This window comes from Falco naumanni, chromosome 8, assembly GCF_017639655.2.
Source record: "Falco naumanni isolate bFalNau1 chromosome 8, bFalNau1.pat, whole genome shotgun sequence".
NCBI classification, from domain to species: domain Eukaryota; kingdom Metazoa; phylum Chordata; class Aves; order Falconiformes; family Falconidae; genus Falco; species Falco naumanni.
Window position 1 is genome coordinate 12191541 of NC_054061.1, and position 20690 is coordinate 12212230.

Below are 20690 nucleotides of genomic sequence, written 5' to 3' on the forward strand. Positions count from 1 at the left end.
CCGAGGGGAGTTTAGGATGCAGCCCTTCAGTATGCAGATCCTGCTGCTTCCATGAGTTTGTAGGTGGCAGGGTGTGACAGTGCATTTGACCTCCCCCAGGTAGGGCAGAGCTGCTGGCACCAGCAAGCATCACCTCTAAGGAACTTGTCCTAGGCTTTGAAATAGCAATGCCCAACCTCTGCCTTCCTCTCTGTGCCCAGTGTCACCCTAAAGGACATTGCACTGCTGCTCAGGCCCAGCGCGCCCCACAGCAGCCCTGCAGCCCCGTGGGGGAGCCCATTAGCTGATAGCTACCAAGCCAGCCGGGATGCAGAGTGCAGTCAGGCTCTCCCCATACTGCTTATTAATTGTCAGAGCCATTAGATGGCAGCAACTACCACGCCAGCAGCACCTTGCTCCCCACACCGTTTTGCAAAATTGCAAAAACAGTTTTGGAGCCAGGTCCCAGCCCTGCTGCCCACGGCCCCCAAGCATCCGCAGCTGCACCTGGTCCACAGGATGGACCACAGGGTAGGGAAATAACCCCAGAATGGGGCAAGCGCTCTGGGACTGCAGAACTGGGCTTGCGAGGAAAAACAAGGGAAGGCTCAAAAATACGGGACCAGCATTCCGTGCAGCAACGCCAGGCTCAGCAGGGACATGAGTGCAACCAGCCAGGTCATCTCCAGGGAAGGTGACTCTCTAGAGTCCATCTGCAAGGGACTGCTGTGAGCACCCAGCTGGGAACCACCAGTTGGTGACACGCGAAAGCCAGCCTCTGTGCACCACACTAACGAGCACTCAGTGAAGCCACACTCATTTCCAGCAGTGATTTTATTGTCTCTGTGTTAAAGACGCTACGGGTAAGGTAACACGCTGAGCAAACCCTGCCAGGGATGTGCAGCCACGGCTCGTTCAGGTGCTGCCTTGAATAGAGCTGACTGAAAATCAGAAGGAAAAAGTGCTCAAAATGTCAAAGTTGTTCTCCTTGGAGAGGTTTCCAAAAGAAATGTGTTTCACTTGGAAATACCTCTAGAAAATTGAACTTTCAAAATATTTCATTTTAACTTCTCAGTTTTCCTGTATTTCTCCCTTCTAGTCTCTCTTTCCCTTTATTATTCTCCCCTGCCTCTTCTTTTACCCTGTTCCTATTTTGCCATGAAACAGAAATGAACAGGGTGGGGAAGAACAAAAAATGACAAAGTGAGCACAACCCCCCAGATCTCCAGTTTTTCATTTTTCAATTTCACTCACAGTAGGAAAATGGTCGTGAAAACACATTTTGTTCATTTTTAGACTACAAACATGAATAACAACCCAACCTCCTTATGCCTTTTCCTCCAACATCTGCGATGTGAGTTGCAAGGGGCTGAATAGCCATCTCCTGCACATATAGCACCAAAAAGCAAATCCAGCACTGCTTTCGCTACCGCCAGCCCAGCAAGTGCTGATACAAGCAGTGCCCACCACGGAGCCTGAGCAAAGACGAGTCATACAAACCATCCCATCTAATTCACACAGCTCAAGCTCAAGCTTAACCATACAGTAAAGGGAACATATTTAAAGAAATCTTTTCATAATCTGGAAAAAATCAGTATTTTTGGACTTTCCTCTGGAAGAAAAAGGTAAATATTGATGAAGATATTAATTGCTTATGCTGATCCAGGGTTGGTTTTTTTTAAGATTTTAATGATCCAAGCTGTTTGTAAAGGTGTTGGTCTTCATGCCATTTCCTTTTAGAAAGCAACAAAGCAACTCAGTGAGGCTAAGCATCTTGTTTTGATATTTTCAGAGTGGAACATTTTGATTTTTCAACTTACAAAGCTTTGCTGCTTTAATTTTTTGAATATAAAGCCAAGATTGAAATCAGAATGAAAGCTTTCAGTTTAAGCTAATTAATCCAAACACTTTGATTCAAATCCCATTGTGTTTCCTCAGTTTTGTTCTCTGGGAATTTATTTTAAGTGTCTGCATTCCATTTTTAGACCAAGGTAAAAAAGAGAAGTGAGATTTCCTAGAAAAGAGATAACCCGCTGCTTTCCCGGGGCTAGCCATTGTGTGGTATTTCATATGCTTAGAAGTGTAAAAAGAAATTATCTTTTCTTAATGATGTTGCTTGGTCTCCTGAACTGCACAGGCAGCACGGTCTGGAGACCTGGTCTGAGGTTTGCTGCCAGCCCCCAGAGCGAGGAATGCCATGCTCCAGCCTGAAGATCCCCCAGATTCTCCTGGAATCTCCCTGATTCTGTTTCCCCATGAAACAATATGAGGAAGAAAAGGAAAAACAAATTGTCGTGATAACAGCACTCCAGCAATAAGTAAGAAGCAGCATTTGCCAAGGCGACGTTGCTCTTTCTGAGAAGGTGGTGCTCCCTGAGGAGCTCTGGGAAGACGGGAGGTGTGCCAGCCAGCTTCCACGAGCAGAGAGGTCCAAGGGCTGGGCTTCTCACAGGCAGCTCGTGACGGCCAAGGCTGTCCATTAACAACATCTCGGGATCCTGCCCTAACAGCTGATGGGAGGGAGGATGTTTCTTCCTTCCATCAGTCTTCACTGCTTCAGGGCAACTTAAAAGGGAAAACTAAAAATAAACCCAACTTCCGATGACCTTTAATGGGTTGAAACATAGTTGGCAATGGGAAAGCAGGTCAGGTACCTCGGGGGCCAGAGCTGCAGCTGGTATAAATCTCCCTTTGCATTGCTTTGCTGATGCTGCTTGGCAGGAGCCGCCAGCCAGGCTTTGCCGGGCAGCTGTCCCCGGAGGGTCCCTGCTCACCCTGCAGCGGGGCCGGGAGCAGGGCTGCACCAGCATGGTGTACACCAGCTCAGCTACACACAGCGGGCGAGACGCAGCAGCCCGGAGATGCCTGATCTCAGGCAATAAGCCCTGATATTGCCCGGGAACCCCAGCCTGGCTGCGGGCCACAACAGCGTGCTCGTTGGCTTTTTCAGCACGCTGCTGTGGCAGAGGTCTGCACAGGGACATCAGCTCTCCTGAAGGGCTAGGGAGTGAAAGATTCTGGCAGGTTTTAGGACAAACACTGGTTTCCCATGTCCTAAGGCCTTTGCCATTACTCCTCCCTTAGGCAGGTCATGCAGCACCTCTCGTCTCCGGGTGTCCTGATCTTTCAGGCAGGGAGGAGAAGGCCCAGCACTCCTGACATGCAGGACGAGTCACTCTAGAGGTTCTGCGGCACTTGTTTTCATTCATCTGCTTTTGATTTGGGAACATTTGTTTCACTTGACCTAGGGACTCAGTCCCTGTGGTAATGAGATGGATAATGCCAGAGGACCTGTAGCTTCTCCCGTGCATGGCGCAGGCATTCCTGCCTGGCTTTGCAGGATGGTTCCAGGTTACAGCTGGGCTACGATGCACACCAGCTCCGCCTGAAGCAGATCCAGCTTCACAACCATTCTCCACTGTGGATATTTATTTTCTGCTGAAACTATTTGCACAGCACTAAAATTAATGACTGAAAATGTGAGTTTGCTTCAAAATAATCTATCATTTGATTATCGCTTTAATGCAGGCAGCCTGAGGAACATCTGCCTCTGCCTGTCTGTGTCTCCTCCTGCCGACACAGGGAATTGCTGGGAAGTGCTGTTGTGCTCCTGTGTAAACTGGAAGACAGCCAAACACTGGTGAATGACTTGGTGGTTGCTGGGACTGAGGAACAGGAGCGGGGTCCTGCGCGGGCTAAGGCACCAGCTGCGCCGTCAGGTCCCACCATAGCCCCCTCTTAAAACACCCACTGCCCAGTTCACTGCTCTGGTCCCAGTTGCTCTTTTCCAGGCACTCCCAAAGTAAAGGGACTATCTCCATCATCTGAAAAGTAATTCTGTCATCACTGGAAGAGTGAGTCGGGCTTTGCAGTGGGGCAGCAGGCAGCAACATCTGACCACTCCTGACTTCACTTCTGCCAGATCCCACCTCACAGGGGAAGCAGGGGACAAGAGAAAAATGGGTGGGGAACTGTCCAGCAAGGCGGAATTTCCTCCACCCCATGACGCAGACCATGTGCTGTGGTATAATGGGGTCTCCAGACCCCTTAGGCTTCTCTGCTGCCTTTTGGGAACATTGCAGCCCTGGACTTACAGGCTTTTTTTGGAAAATGTCACCAGCTTCCGATGAGTCAGAGTCCTGCTTCTCTGCAGCCTGCCCAGTGCTTCGTGCGAGGCAGCGGGCTGTGCTGTGCTGGGGTCCCCACAGGCATCTCGCTGCTGTTGTTTGGACTTAAATCTTCTCGCTAAGAAAGGAGAGCCTTTTGCTGCCAGCACACATGCAGGCACGTCTGCCAGGAGCTCGTGTTGGCAGGGGTGGGTTTGGCCAGCTGGTGCCCCTGGGACACACAGACACACTTGTGCTACGGCACTCTGGAGCAAGGGCTGCAGCTGGGATCTCTGGCCAAGGCATTTCCACTCCTCCTGAAACTGTGACTCACAGGGCCCAGCAGTGAAGGCTGTTCACCAGGATGACTACCAGTTGAAGGGGAAAGAAAGCAGGTGGAAGGCCTGGGGCTCCTACAGAGAGACCTCTGAAAACTGTTCCATGTGACTGTATGTGTGCGTGTTTGTAAACACGTATGTATGCATATGTCTGTACCTAGGGGTGCTGAAAGGGATGTTATGGCTTCAAATAAACCAGAAATGCCAGAGCTAAGGCTGCTGCTGAACCATTCCCCCTGGTGCTTTGGGGACAGATATGCTTATATGATCTTGTAGCTCTCTGACCTCTCCTAATCCTTTCTGCTGGCTTTGGGACCTGCTATCTGATATTCCCCTTGCAGCCTCTCCATTCCTCACCTGGTCCCCAAGTCACTCAGGAATGAGGAGGGATCCCCTTCCCTGGGCTTTTCCCCAGGCATCCCACTCTGCAGAAGCGGGATGGGACCTGCCCCTCCAGCCTTGAGGACCTTCCCAGGGACAGTGGCTGAGTGCAGCCTCACACAGAAATATGTGCTTGGTGGCTTCCCGAGCCACTGGTGAGAGAGGCAGTGAGCCTGGCATCTCCAAGTTCCTAGTGCTGGTATAGCACAAGATACATTTCGAGCCCAGCTCCTGATGGTTCCACATGCAGCCACCAACTTCCAGCTCTCTCAATGATGAGCCAGTGTTGGGGAAAGAAGAAAGACAGTTATCAACCAGGTGAGGAAAGTTTGGTTCAGGTCACTCTCTTAGCATCTCACAAAGGCGTGGAGGCAGAGAGAAGAAACCCAGTGTCCAGGGAAGCTGACAGTAAAATCAAATTAAATTAGCACTCTTCTGTCGAGCCTCTTACCCTCACCAGTGCCGTGTCCCTTTTCACTGAACGGTGCAGGGTCCTGAAGGCAGCAGCTTCCTCTGCACAGCCTGAGCTACGTGGCACATGCTGGGTACCGAATGAGGCAGGCGCCTTATGGGAAAAACACGCATCTAATAATTGCTGTGAAAGACCGTGTTGCAATGCACAGGCACAAAGGGATGAAAGGAGGCTGCGTTAACATCTTGACATTTCCTCATTTCTGACTTCTTGTCTCAGGCATCCCTAACATCCTTTTGTGACAGCTTTTGCAGCCAGTTTCCTCAGTCAAAGAAAAGGAAATGGGATTTCCAAAACACCCTGGGCAGCGCTGATGGTGAGGGGCTCCGAGCAGCACCCTGCACCACGGGCCCTTGCTGCAGCCTGGCTGGGGTCAGGCCCCTGTGCAGTAGCTGCTGGCTGAGGCAGGGAGGTGACAAGAGGTAGAGCTCCCTGCTGTCAGCTCACCGCTGCCAAAACCCAAAAATCCCATGGCAGGGGGCACCTGATGCCCTGCCCACCTCCCTACTGGCAGCACCCCCTCTCCCTTCCCCACGGCACAGATCTGCCATGCCAGCACCACCCTGCTGGGAGGGGACCAAGGCGAAGAGGTTCTGCACTGGTGCCCCCTGAGCTCCGCCAAAGCACCCTGTCCTCCTCTGCAGCCCTCTGCAATCCCAGCCTGTCTGTGCTGGAAATTTCAAGTTGCTCTGAAGGCAGCAAGTTAACAAGATTTGGAAACCAGGTCAGCGGAAGAAGCTTAATTAGCTCGCTGAACCGTGGGGACCAGCTCACATCATGTCTGCTTTATTGACTCCCCAAATGGACATTATTGATACGATGGGTGTGAGCCTAGCTGCGATTGGGGTCCTGCGTTCTTCCTTGAGGAGGGGACACCTGGGCACTTGTCATGCACAGGGAAACTTCACAAAGGGCCCCAAATTAGCACCACGGGACAGCCCGAGCCATCCTGCTGAGCCGTATCAGCAGCACTGCTCTCTGCTTGCCTGTTCCCTCCAGCCCTGCTGTTCACACACACCCACTGCCTCTGGGAAGGGGACAGAGCCAAAGGGGACAGGCAGCAGGGCTTGCAGCGAGCTGGCTGTATCACCGGCAGCGCAGGCGTAGCTCACACGACCTGCTACCTGTCTTGTCATGTCACCGCAAACATCTGCTGCTGCAAAAAAAAAACAGCAAGAGAAAGGGAAAGCAAAAGGCCCTCTCTGAGCAGTGCTCCAGCCCCAGGAGCGGGAGAGATGCGGCGCCTGTCACGCTACATGAAAAACCCCTTTCATTAGCGGCACGATTGTAGCTTGCCTCTTTGAATCGCAGTGCAGCTTCTCGGGGGCTCCGCAGGCAGGGTGGGCACAGCCCTGTCTCTGCTCACATCCTGGGAGCAGCTCCACTGGGTGAGGCTTTATTCTGATAAATAGCATCTCACAAACAAAACAATGATCTAATGGCTTTGAAGCCCTTCCAGGAATCCTGATGTGCTGCTAGCAGAGAAGGCTGCTAGCTCGTCGCATGGGAAGAGCCCCCCTTCTCCATCCTACAGCCAGGTGCCGTGCAGACACCCACAGCCCCTCCTTGCTCCTGGCATGGGACTGCCAGGACAGCTGGGGCAGGCAGCCTGGACAGCTGCTGGACGGGAACCTTGGCACAAGAGGAAATCCAGTTTTAGCATCAATTGCTAAATGCCTCTGTCCTGGGACGTTTCTTTGCATGCTCAGCCACCACCGGGCCAAGCCCATGAGTGAGCAGCATGGGACTGGCAGCTGGCAGCGCCATGCTGGGGGGGGAGCCCCGTGGGGCCTGTGGGGGGAGGGGTGTCCCAGGTGAGGAGGGACCAGTCCGGAGGCCCCGGAGCCGCAGGCAGAGCCACAGGCAGGGCAGCTGGTTGGCCACCAGGCAGGGCAGCGTGCAGGGTTGAAGGCAGGCTAGAAAGAAGGGCAGGGCAGCAGACAGGGATGGACCACGGGCGGGAATGCAGGCAGGGCAGCGCAGCAGGCAGGACTGGACCACAGGCAGCACAGTGGGCAGAGCCAGACCACTGGCAGAACTGCAGGCAGGGCAGGGCAGCAGGCAGGGCTAGATGGCAGGCAGCACTGCAGGCAGGGCAGAAGAGGAAGCAGGGCCAGCAGCGGGCAGCACTGCAGGCAGGGCAGGGCAGCGGGCAGGCAGGGCAGGGCAGCACTGCAGGCAGGGCAGGCAGGGCAGGGCAGCGGGCAGGGCAGGCAGGGCAGCACTGCAGGCAGGGCAGGGCAGCGGGCAGGCAGGGCAGGGCAGCGGGCAGGCAGGGCAGGGCAGGGCAGCACTGCAGGCAGGGCAGTGGGCAGGGCAGGCAGGGCAGCACTGCAGGCAGGGCAGGCAGGGCAGGGCAGCGGGCAGGGCAGGCAGGGCAGCACTGCAGGCAGGGCAGGGCAGCGGGCAGGCAGAGCAGGGCAGCACTGCAGGCAGGGCAGGCAGGGCCGGGCAGCGGGCAGGCAGGGCAGCGGGCAGGCAGAGCAGGGCAGCACTGCAGGCAGGGCAGGCAGAGCAGGGCAGCGGGCAGGCAGGGCAGGGCAGCACTGCAGGCAGGGCAGGGCAGCGGGCAGGCAGGGCAGGGCAGCACTGCAGGCAGGGCAGGGCAGCGGGCAGGCAGGGCAGGGCAGCACTGCAGGCAGGGCAGCGGGCAGGCAGGGCAGGGCAGCACTGCAGGCAGGGCAGGGCAGCGGGCAGGCAGGGCAGGGCAGCACTGCAGGCAGGGCAGGGCAGCGGGCAGGCAGGGCAGGGCAGCACTGCAGGCAGGGCAGCGGGCAGGCAGGGCAGGGCAGCACTGCAGGCAGGGCAGGGCAGCGGGCAGGCAGAGCAGGGCAGCACTGCAGGCAGGGCAGGGCAGCGGGCAGGCGGTGCCCAGCAGATGGCGGCGGTGCCGAGCCGGCGTGTCCCGCAGCCGCCCCCCGGGGCCGGGCCGCCGCCGCCCCCCGCGCCGCTCCGCTCCGCGCTGCCCCGCCCGGCGCTGCCGCCCGCCCGTCGGTCCGCCCGCCGCTCCGTCCGTCCGTCCGTCCGCGGGCTGCGCCGTGGGGCGGGGCGGGCGGGGAGCGGCGCTGCGCGGCGCTGCGCGGCCCCCGCCGCGGCTCCACACCCCGCTATAAGAGGAGCGGCCGCGGCCGCGCTCCGCAGTGCATGGCAGCGCCTCGCCCGGTACGGCGCGGCTGGGACCCTCCCCCGGGCCGGTCCCGGGCGTCCCCCGCCTCGCGTCGCCCCCTCCCCGCCGCCGACACCCTTGACCTTGCCATCCGGCCGCTCGGCAGGGAGCGCAGCGGCGGCCACGGAGGCAGCCGTGCTGGGTCGCGGAGCTGCCTGGGGATGCGTTAGCTGGCGGATCGCACCGAAATATTTTTCCTAGGAAAGGGAGAGGCAGCCTCCTCCCGCTGACGGGGGAGTGGAAGAAAAAGGATTTAAAGAGCATCTTTGCCCCCTTTGTTGAATGAGGAGGACGGAGGAGGACCGGCAAGATGAGCACTAGCAGTAAGTACGGCTTTCCCTTGCCTATGCTTTGGGGTTGGGGCTGGTATGGCACTGACTGGCTGGAAGAATTGGAAAGAAAATGTCACGACAGGGCTGATGAGCCTAATGGGATGTTTTGGGGGTTTTATTGTTATTTTCCTGCCTGCCTTTTGCTTTCTGACAGGGTCTGGCTTTGCTGGCACCCTTATTTCATGTGAGCTAAGCCATGGTGCTTATCTCCACCGAGTACTTTTCTTGGCTTGTATTTCTGGGGCTTGGAGGGCAGATCATGGACTAAAATGTCGATATGCAACATGGTGAGGAGTCTGGAGCACTCTTGACAGGCAGCAGGCTCACTTGCTGATGCTGCTGCCTACATATAAATGGACATGGGGGCAACAGCCAATGGGGAGGAGGGGCAGGGTAAGGAGAGACCCAGAAACCAGGGACCTGAGCAAAGCACAGGTGTAATCCTGAAAGACGTGTACCTTTTGCAGCTGGGGATGTGCGTGTTTCTGTTGTGTGAGAGAGACAGGGACAGAGGCACTCAATGTGCTGTGTATGAATTTCTAAAGAAGCAGAGCTTGGAAATGTGCTGCATAGGATGAGAACTGGCACCTGGTACTAGTCTGGTTACTTCTGGTTTTGTGTCCTTGTTGCAGAGTCTGGAAAAATTGATCAGGGTTGATTAAGTGACAATCAGTTTTTCTTTCCTCACTGATCTGATGTGTGATGGCTGTACCCACCTTGCTAGCACAGTTTTGATCCATTCCTTTAAAAGTGGTGGGCCCCCAGAGTTAACGCTGATGGCCATCTGAAGGTCTTCCTCCTGGAATAAGTTGCCCTCCCTCCTGTAGGTCCTAGAGGCTTTGTGAAGAAAGGAGGACTCCCCCAGGCAGAAAGAGAAATGACTTCTCCGTTGCATTGGTGTGTTGAGGTTTCTCAATCCGAGGGCTTGGGGTGGTTCCCAAGCAAAACACTGTGAAAAATGCCTTGGCATGCTGCAAAGCAACAGAACAGGTGATTCCAGCTCTGTTGGGCTGTGTCAGAGGCAAGAAAACTTTCCAGGTGCCCTCTGCACGAGCCACACCTGGGACAGGAGCTAGCCCCCTTCCCGAGGGTGCAGAGCTGGTGGTGCCCAGGTAGGAAACAATAGGGACTGATTCTTTCTGAGCCTGCTGGATGCCTGGTAACAAAGGGGCCTCCCTCAGCCTCTCTGGGTGATGAGCTTGGGTCTGGTGCAGAGGGCTGGGATGGCGCACGGTGCTCGCTGGGGTCAGTGATCACAGCGGTCAGGTGGGACTTAGCTTCCTCTAAGCCAGTTTTGACAAATGCGTGTTTGTTCCTTTTGGGATTCCTTTCCAGCTCTCAATAGCTAGGCTGGCTGCTGATAGCGATAAGGGTTGTTTATGGGACTGGTGTGTTAGAACTATCTGATTGCACCGCAAAACTCCTTTATTGGGTCCTCCCACACACAGATTGGTGCCAGCAGACCCAAACGTGCTGCCTGCCTGTTGCTCTGACATGACTCACAGGAGGAGGCCACTGGGCAGGCAGCGAGTGCACAGCTGGCAGTCTCTTGGGAGGTGCTCCTCCTTCTGCCACTGCCTTGCTCAGACCTTGGGCGCATCACTCAGCCTTGCCTCGGCTTCTGGATTTGCCAGCAGCAGGCTGCCACCACAGCGCTCGCCTAGCCCTTTGGATGGCTCGGCAATCTTTGCCTAAATATTGCCATTACTAAGTAGTTGTGTGTTTTAGTAAAGGTTTGGGAACTTTGTAATATCTGCTGATTACTTCCTGTGCTATAGGTTGGTTACTTGGGGTCCCAAAGGGACCACAGCTGCTACCAGGGCTGGGCAGACCCTGCAAGGCAGCAGATCCTACCCTGTTAGGCTTCCAGACTTATTCCCAGTAGCTGAGGGGCTCAAAGCAGGGTTTGTCATAGCCAATGCTGGCTCACGTCTGTTCTTAGCAATGGCATGATTCCTCTCCCAGCTGGTTCTGTAAGCAAGGCATGGGGTGTGGGGCACTCTCTTCTGTCAGCATGTTCTATGACTGGTGTGAATGTTGCCAGAAACTGTTTCCCCTCTTGCTGCTGCCTCACCCAGCTCAGTGCATCTCTACCCAACCTGTACCCTTCAGGTTTGCATGCCTGCAAGGCAAAAAAGGAGCCCAGGAGCCTTGTGTCAGGGCCCTCTGTGCCATCTCTTATGTTGCTCTACTGATGCTACCTGGCAGTGACCTGCAATGGCTTTTGCAGCCTTTTGCTAGTGGCCAGTGGCTCAGGGGAGCTCAGTGCTACTTGTTGGTCAGAGGCTTCCCAACCCTGCTTGAGGCTCAGCCTCCCAGGCATGGCCAGCTCTGCTGATCTCTGCATTGATTTTTTTTTTTTTTGGTTTGTTTTATTCTTCCCTAGTTCCTGTAGTGGCTGAGTTATTGGATGTGGTAGGATCAAGCCAGCAGGCTCAGTTGTACTCCAACCTGCCCATTCTGGTCTCTGTCCTGGTGCACAGGACCCTAGCTGTGCAGATATGAGAGGGAGGTGCAGGAAGAGGATGATGGGTGATGAAGCTAAGTGTGCACGGGGTGATGACACACAGGTGTACCTGCGGCTGCAGGACCAAATTTTGGGACTGGCAAACCAGTGAGGACAGCTGAGGATAAAATGCCACCATCCAATCTGTGAATTCCTACATTTTTTCCATTTTACTTGGTGCATTTTGATAACACTTCTGTCCTGTCTGAAGCTGATGTGAGTCAGGAAGCCTGGTGCTGTGTCCACAGCTGTCCTCAAGCCGCGTGGTTGTGAAAAACTGTGAGGCCTCTGGGGAGCTCCGTGCAGGATTTGCTGGGCTGTATGGGTGTATCTCCGAAGATGCTTTGTGCACAGCATGCCAGTCACCTGCCCTTGTTAAGGGAACAAGGGTTTGCTTTTCACCCTGGTATGGGTCCCAGGGTTGGAGGTCCCATGTTGTCATATCACGTGATGCAGGGAAGGCAAAGCCATATGGAAATCTTGCTTTTAAGGTGAAGAGGAAGAGGCCCTTGATTTTTTGGGTGTGAACTCATATCCTGAGGCTGCAGAGCAGACCAGGTGGCCCTGAGGGTGCAAGGGCTGTGCTGGCCAGGAAGGTGGCCTGTCCTGGGCTTACCAGGTGTGCAGCAAGCATTTGGAGGGCGGAGTGTTGATATTTACATTAGCTATACTATTTATACCTCCCACTGGTTAGCACTGCTAATTGGTTGCACGTGGATTCATAATTCATAAACAGGTCTATCAGTGCTGCTCTGCATTTCCATTGAAGCTGGATCCTGTAGTACAAACCCTTGCCCAAGAGAACATCCCTTAAAATCACCCCTGAAATCTATGTTCTGCACTCAACCTCTCCCTCAAACTGGCCTGGTGCGGGGAGTTTAATGTGACCAAGGCTGTGTTTGTGCTCATCGAAAGGCAAAGGGTTGAAGCTGTCAAGTGCCCCAGGGATTTAAGATTCTCTGAAATGAGTGTGAATAATCCCTTCTGCTGCTTTGAAAGTAGCCATGAGCTCTGGGTCACTGCAGGTCCATGCAGTGAAGATGGTCTGTGAGTACCTGTGGGACCCATGGGACCCATTTGCATGTTGTCTCTTTTGACCCAGCTCTGTGGGGAGTGGGGGGCTGCTGGAAGTCTTGGCACTGGTCTTGTCAGGAGCAAGGTGCCCCTTGTTATGGGCGACACAGATCTGAGTGACTCCTTAGGGAGGTGAAATCCTGGTGAACTCCTAGGTCAAACCAAGGTTTGCAGGCTCTGGATCAGTGTTGCAATGGGTGATTGAAGCTGGTTCACAAACTAGATATTTTCCAGAACCCTTTTTGTCTCCAGTGTGCACCCCTGAAGAGGGAGACCAGAATCTGTCCCCATGGCAAGTTAATTCAGGGTGGAGGGAACCAGTACAATTGATCCGCCGTCCTCTTTCCTCTGAGCAGCTGACAGCCTGTCAGAGCACGGAGAGCTCTGGCAGAGGGCTTGGTATGCAAAGTGAAAAGTTTCCCCAGACTATCCCAGCCTCTGGCATCTCTCATTGCTGTTTGGAGGCTCCCATAGTCTCAGAAAGCTGGGGAAGGAGACATGACAGGAGGCTGGCCAGCTTGGCATTTGGGCAGGAAGGCTTCATGGCAGATACTGATGAATGTAGCATGTTTGCTTGGTTATTTTTGTCTTCCCTAAACCATGCTCCCTGTTACATGGTGATCCACTAAGCGTAATTACCCAGTAATCTCTAGGCACATGTGGTTACAAGGTGTTTACCAGCAAACTCTATTAAGTGCCTGTGTAATTAAAGAGGAATCACATGGTGCTGCACATCTCTGGGAGCTCTAGCTCTGCTCTGTACAGCTCATCAGGCATGGTGATTCACCAGGTCTCCCCACCCAGTGGGGTAGGACCTGCTGAGGAGGAACATGGTGTTTCTCCTGTGCTCAGAAAGTACAGTGAACCCAGAGGGACCAGCCTGTCAGTATGATGAGCAGTGTTAGTCTCCTCCCTTGGAGGAGGCCCTAGTGCTTGCAAGGGTGACACCAGGCCTGAGGGGTTGGGGTGCAGATGAGTCTTTCCAGTCATAGCATTCACGGTGCCTGGTCACCACTGGTTCCTGTTTCATCTTAGCAATGCTGGAGGCTGCCACAGGCATGCAGTTAACTGGGGACAAAGCACAGCTCCCATGAGGGAGGGCCCAGCAGAGCAAGATGCTGACTAGAGCAGTGGTGCCTGGGTCCTTGGTGAGATGACCTCTGGCTCTGGGTAAGCCCTTGTGCTCCTCACCCCTGCTCCCCCAAGAGCTTCTGGACAGGCTTTTCACATGCAGTGGCGAAAGAGGTCTCCAGTCAGAGCTCTTCCTTGTCTGGCAGGTTATGGAGGAGGCTTGTAGAAGGAGGAGAGCTTTCAGAAAGGCTGGAGTAGACTCAGTTCAAGGTGCAGGTGGGACAGAGGAGAAAGGAGGGACACAGGTGCAAGACAGTCTTGCAAGAGATGAAAGCTACCTTCCCACTATGTGCTCTCAAAACCCACCCATGGGCATGACCTACCATCTATGCTTCTCCAAAGAGGGCTCTAGCACCGTTTTGCAGAATTTGGGCAACAAGGGGAACTCCAGGTTCTCCACCCACATCTTGGTCCTCTCAATTAACACCCCAGCTTGACTCTGCTGCCACTACCAACCTGATACGAATTGTCCCCTCTTCTCCCAGGCTGCCTAGCAAAGGGGCGATCACCCGTTGCATTCACTTTGGTGCCAGAAAATTTGAAGCCCAGGCAGCTTTTCTCTGTCCTCAGGCTAGTGGATGGACTCTGTCCTCTCATCAAGCTTCATTCAGACTCTTCTGCAAACCATCTTTCTTGGCAGCCTGCCCTTTGAAGAACAGGAGCCATGGGAAGTGGCCCTGCAGGCCAACGAAGTGCATGCTGGAAGGTCAATTGAAGCAATTTAATTATTTCAAGGGCCTACCATGCTCTTATAAAATAAATAGCAAGTTTTCTAATGACAAAGTGACAATCAGTTTAGCCAGATAACTGTATTTGTGGTGCCAGCAGGCTGGACTAATGACAGACTGACCTGTTGTCAGCATGCAGTCAGTGTGGTGCTGCCTTTGCTCTCGGCTAAGCTGCAAAGGAGGAAAGGCAAACTCCCCACGTTTGTGCCAGAGCCTGCAGTCCTGTCATGACGGTGCCATAATGAAGTGTTTGGAACATCTAATTGGGTATTTTTAAATTAAATACATCAGCACCTTTCAGTTGTGAACACTGCGGCACCTCTAGAAAGCATCCTGGGGAGAGACTGGTGATGGCAAGGATTTGGGTGGAGAGCGATGGGGAAAGGAGAGAGCTTTATAGGATGAAAGGGGACTAGGAGTGACCATGGTGGCTGTAGGGAAGGCAGAGGCCAAGCCCAGATGTTTCAGGTCCAGGAAGTTTTCTTGTAAGCAGCTCGGGGCAAGTATGGCAGGGTGACTGGCAGCCTGCAGCAGGGAAGGTGGTTCTTGCTTGGAAGATGCCAAGGCTGTCCCAGGTCCCCCTGTGCCCAGCATCTGCCTCTTGAGTCTGTAGACTCAGTAAATCGCTGGGGAAGAAGAGCTTGAGCGCACTGATGCGCAGCCCTGATGGATATGCCTTGCTTTCTAGAAAAGGGCTGTCTGAAGCTTAACAGGACCAAACTGTTCTGGCGTGGCAGCCAACTCAGGTGCACAGTTCCCATTTATTTGACAGTGGCTCAGGTTTTTGGTAGGCCATAGTTTATACCCACACTGAAAAAAAAAAATGCATGTGTAATCTTCTGAATGCTTTATCAGTATCAGCCATAAGCCCTGGCCTGGGAATTGATGTGCCTTCTCTGCTGCCTGCGGCAGAGATCTGAAAGAAAAAGGAGCTGGTGCTATGCTTTTCTTATGCAGCCTGTCTGACCTTCCTTTCTTCTTACCCTTTCTACCCTGGCAAGGTCCTCTGAGCCCCAGGCATCACTCATTTTTCTGTTCATGGACATTTTACTCCACTCCTGTTTTGAATAATCTTGTTCTTGAGATTTGGATAACTGGGAAAGTCCTTGTGGGGGGGAAGGTTTCTCTGAGAAACAGGACAGTGTAGGAGAGGAGCATGTGCTTGAGGGTTTGAAGCAATCCTGTTGGCTTCTGTGTTTTTTTCGTGGCAACAAGTGGCACATTCTGGAGAGCATTGTGCTGCTGTGAGGCAAGAAAGGCATTGCTGGTGCAAAGCCAACCCCAGAGCTCTTCCTCAGCCTGACTTCAGTCCACTGCAATCTAAATTAAGTCTCGGGGTTTGACTTATTCTCACAGCAATGAATTATACGACTGTTTCTCAGATACATGCAGCCAGGCTGCAGTCTGCTGCTGGACAAGACGAGCATAACCTAGACCAGGACTCGAGGTGTGAGCTCCCAAAGTGCACGTGCCAGGCTCTGCAGTGCAGCACCCCTCACAAACATGCTTATAGCATCTTGCTCGTGAAAACATATTGCAAGGCCCTTCCTGTCCTTCCAGCATCTGTCTTGCACTAGCAGACCCTGAAGATCTTGCTGCTTTACTCCTGGCATCCATCCCCCTGCCAGCCCTGGGGACCCCTTCGTGCAGAGGCGTCCCGGGGAGGACCGCCCAGCTGGGGACACTTGCTGTGAAGGAGAGCTATTTTTAAATCAGCTGGGGGACAGGGTGGGTTGTTCCCTGGCTCAGCAGCACTTGTTGGGACATGTCGGGCGCCATGGTAGGGATCTCCCAGTCGCAGCTGCTCCCCAGCCTGGATTCTCAGCAGAGCAGGGTGGCCAGCTCAAGGTGTTTCACCCCACCCCAGTCAAGGACTTTTTCCCTGCTAAACCCTTTAAAGAGGAGGGAAGGAAGCTCTGTGTGAAACCTATTTCTGTTGCATGTCGGGAGCTGTAGCCCATCCATTGCAATCTAAATTTAAGTCTTGGGGTTTGACTTGGTTTTGGAGCCTGTTCAAGCCCCCAAAAGAAGGGGCTTTGGCTTCCTTGCCTTGGCCACAAGGGCTGGATCAGGGCTGGTCTGTCTGCCACTGCTGCCCTGCCTGTCTCCGGCTGCACTGAATGACTGAGTGCTCTTCCCAGGGAAAATAACCTCTGGTGGCTTGGCCACAGTGGTGCCCAGCTGGGATGGCTGTGTGGCTTTCGCAGCAGGCTGGTGTGGCTGCAGGGTCTGCATCAGATGGGATGCCTGTGCATGACCACAAGCAAACATGTCTCTGGGCTGCCAGGAAGGACCTGCAGCTGGTCCCCATGGTTCATGCTTGCCCTCCAAACTGGAGATCAATGGTCAGGTGCTGAGTACAGCAAAGGCATGGGAACGCTTTCTTGCCTGGCCTGAAGAAATGGGGGCTGGGGCACACAGGGGTCCCAGAGCCCCTCTGGAGGTGGTGCAGACCCTACTTGCTCTTGGAACTGAGCAAAAATGCAGCCCACATAGGGAGGTTGCCTGTGTGGGGCTGTGGCAGCCAGGTCTGGGCAGGCAGTGTGCTGTGCAGCTTGGCCCCAGCTTCTCCTGCCATCCAAGCGGGCAACTTTGCTCCATATTTTCCCTCTCTCTGCTCTTATCACAGCAGTCCTCAAAGTGTGACAGAGTACAGGCTTCCCCAGCTCTCATCTGTGCTCAGATCACAGCACAGTGCTGGTCCCTGCAAACCCCTCCCTCCCTCTGCCTTGGCTGCCCTGCGCTGTGCCAGGGGCTGGAGGGTTTCCTTCCACATCACTCTGCTTCCTCCTCTGCCTCTGCCCCTTCTGCATTAGTTCCTGGTCCTCAGAGGATGAAGAAGGTGGAGCAAGGTAAGATGAGTTCATTCTAACCTCCTACATGCTGTAAATAGCCATGTCACCTAAGCATCATCTGAGAGTGATGTCACCAAGTTCGGGCACCTGGGGACTTGCTGCTGCCTTTGCAGACACATCCAGCACTTGATCAAAAGGGTTCCTTCAGGTCTCACTGGTGACACGGAGCGTGTCATCGCATTAGCACACTGCCAGACACCTCTCAGGTTATGCACAGCCTAATCCCATCTGGCAGCTGCTGAGGCTGGCGTCCTGCGGCTGGATCAGCGTGCCCACACCTCGCTGGCAGCAGCAGTGAGACAGCTTGCACCAGGGAGCCTTCCCCCTGCAGCAGAGATTTAGAGAGCTGCCTTTGGCTCTTGCTGAGCTGTGCTTGGTGTGGGTGGGCCAGGGCAAAGGGGTGTAGGTGTGTCAGGTCTCTGGCCAGACCATTGGGAGGGAATGGGGAGGCTGTTCTGTAGGGAATAACCAAATCGGGGAGAAAAGTGGGTTTTGTGGTGCTGGTGCAGTGCCTATGTGGTCCTTGAATCCTTCACTCTCTCCATCCAGGCTGGGCTGGAGGTTGAGGTTGAGCAGGTAAACTTTGGTCCTTGCTATCTGTCCAGGCTGTCACCAAAGATTCAGTTTCTGGGACAGGCTGTGCCTTTGGAGGGAGTTTTGCTGGCAGCACCAACATATCCCCAACCTCTTGACCATCAACCAGCATGGGAACCAGGCAGTACAGCAGCTTACATGTGTATGGGCATCCAGGGAGAAACAGCCATCTTCTCAGCAAGGAAGCCCTCCTTCTTCTGGTGGTAGATGCTGAGGCATGAAGCTGGATGATCCCCAGCTTTGGAGCCTTTTATTCAGTGAGAAAATCCATCCCTTTGTACACCCACAGATGCTACTTGAGAGAACTGGTGCTGTTGCCCCACCATCTGGCCCAGCTGCCCCCTTGGGAGAAGAGTGGGTTGGAGCTGATCGTTCCCCTCTGGGACCCAAGGTGCCCAGCAGTAGTGCTGGCCAGGGAGAGCTCAGGGACTGAGCGTGGATGTTCTCCCCTCCCCTCCCTTTGAAAAAAGTCACTGCCTGCTTGGTGAGTTATGTGGTGATGACTGCTCGTGATGGGTTACATATAAAATCCCTCGCATCCCTGAGGATGCTACCAGTTGAAGGCTTTTATGGCGTTTTAAAAATAGCCACAGAGGGGGAGAGAATGAGAAGATGGATAGGTAGGTGGATCCCTAATAAGGAGAGGAGAGGAAACAGCTAGAGAGGGAATGGAAAGACTTTAGTGAACGGCATGTGAGTGATTACTGAGGGAGGGGGTAGTGTGGTCATACTGAGACACTGAGCCGCATGCCCAGCGGGAACAGGAAACCCTATAAAAAGCTTGGCTGTGAGATGTTCCTTGCACGTGTTGGGGAGAGGGATGGGGTGAGCATCAGCTCGGGCTGTCTCTCCTGCAGGCGCTCACTGCTTTCTGCAAGTAGCCATTAAAAATAATCCATGACTCTTGGATGGCTGGCTGCTGCTGCTCTTGCGTGATTCCCTGAACAGCTCCAGGCTCATCTGTGCTCCTTTCCTGCCTTGAGCCTCAGGCTGACGGCCTTGCTTGGGAGTGATGGATGAGGTTGATCCTGGCCCTGGCTTTCCCCAAGGTGGCCTTTCCCACCTGGGCTGTGCTCCAAGAAAAATGCTGAGAGCTGCCTCTCTGCTATGTCTTCTGGCTTTCTGCTGCCTGACAGCTTGCAGCACCCAGAGGCAAGATCTGGTGGTGGTGGGGCTGAGTGAAGGGGCAGTTCTCCAGTGTGTGGCTGGAGCAGCAGTCCCTGAGCCACTGTCAGGAGGTCCCTTCAGCAGGACAGCCATGCTCTGCGTTGTCACTGCCAGCACAATGTCTCCCCAGTCCCAGGAAGCAGCTCCAGGCCCTTCCCTGTGCTTGTGGCAGCGCTCCCCATCACTCAGGGAAGATTACACAGAGTGTCTCCAAGAAATGCTAATTGCTTTGGCTTGTGCTTGGTACGGCGGAGCCACTGGGCACTCGGAGCTCTTAGTCAGCTTAGAGATCTGCCAGATCCTTCCTCTCCCTCCCCTGGAGAGCTGGTGGAAGTCTGCTGTGGCTGGTCCCCGCATCCCTGGGCCCCAGCTGAGCTGCTGGCCCAGATCTGCAGTCCCAAATAGCCGGCAGCACAAGGCATGGTGCATTGTCACCGGGGCACTGCAGGCTCGGGGTGAAACACCCCAGGCTCAGCCCCGGGCAGGCACAGCGCGGGGGCAGATGCACCCCTTGTGCCGGAGGAAGGGTGGCTGTAGAGACACGGGCATTTCCCATCCTGGGGGAGGAGGATCTAGCTCATGCTGCAGCAGAAGCTATCAGCCCTGCTCTGATGTCTGTCCTCCCAGACCCCTCAGCTGCTGCTGCCCACCCCTGCTCTACCACTGGCAATTAAAGCTCTGTACAGCCAGGCTCATTTGGTGCGGGCTGCTGGGAAGCATTTCTTGGCTTTGCCCTGGCTCAAACTGCAGGGAAAAAACACTGCTAACAAGACTCCTCTGTCAAACTTGCCAGGCTGTCACATCCAGGCTGTCTTCCTCTTGCTTGCTCTCTTGTCTTCACCCCCCTTCCCTCGTCTGCTAGGCAAATACCCAGGGAAGCAGAGGCTGGTGATGGGTTAGCACTGCCAGGCTGGAGAATGGTGAAGCTGGTGAGCGTGTGCTGCCTGGTCCTTGTACTGGCCTCTTGCAAAGGATTGCCACTCACCCGTGCGTTGATCTCCCTGTATTTCTCAAGCCTGCAGCTTTTTTTTTATGTTCTGGCATGGGAGCTGAAGTCCAAGGCCAGCCACCCTCTGCGGGTGCCGAGGTCTCTACCTGGGGCAGCCCCGAGGGTGGAGAGGTGCCTCCTGCCCTGGCTGGCTGCTGCTGAGTCTGAGGAGCTTCTCACCTGGTCTGTAATAACATCTGGAGGAGCAGCAGGTGGTTCTGAGCCAACTGGGCAAGTTGCTGGCAAGTGCCTGTTACCCTCCCCAAGGTGGGGTACCCCCAGCCCCTGCTCCCACCTTGCCTGCCTTTAACTGGGCTGCGGTGAGAGCACCCTGTGGCTGTGTGGCAGAGCAAGGGCTTGCCAAGAGAGGTCATCTGTGGCTGCCCCAGCCCTTGCTCCCCGCTCGGCTGGTCAGGTGGCATAATGGGTCTGGTTTGGGAAATAATTCCGTTCCTTGGCGGGCAGTTCTTGGCTCATTTAAGCCAAAAGCATGTACAACAAAGCCCATGTTTGCTTTCCCCTGTTGAAAGCGGGCTTGTTCCCTGGAAAGGGCCGGCTCTGCTGGGCCTGTTAATTGTCACTAATGAGGAGCTGGGAGATGTGGCTTCCAGAGGCTATTGGGGACAGACTGTTGCTTTGGCTTGGGAGGCACGTCTCTGCAGGGAAGGGAACGGTGACCTCAGCATGGGGGAGTTACGCTGTGTGAATGCGTTTGTTACTGGAGAATGCCCCAATTGATGGGGTGGCAGCACTTACCATGACTCCTGAGAGAGGAGAGCATGGAGGGTTAAGAGGATCTCTGGTGCTTACTGTACACACATGGATTTATTTACATATATATATAGCAGGGAGGTGGGATGTGGAGATCTAAAC

At 54.5% G+C, this 20690-nt stretch overlaps 1 protein-coding gene across 13 annotated transcripts in view; it reads left to right on the plus strand.

Moving 5' to 3' along the window:
• The first annotated feature begins 8271 nt into the window (after window positions 1-8271).
• ABLIM3 (actin binding LIM protein family member 3) overlaps window positions 8272-20690 on the plus strand; it is a 55954-nt gene continuing 43535 nt past the window's right edge. For 11 of the 13 annotated variants that reach the window (XM_040604643.1, XM_040604646.1, XM_040604645.1 and 8 more), the window contains exon 1: window positions 8272-8765. In XM_040604643.1, coding sequence (XP_040460577.1) covers window positions 8753-8765 — 13 coding nt within the window. In that variant the 5' untranslated portion in view covers window positions 8272-8752. The remainder of the gene's footprint in view (window positions 8766-20690) is intronic. The other 2 variants (XM_040604652.1, XM_040604654.1) reach the window with 1 other exon arrangement.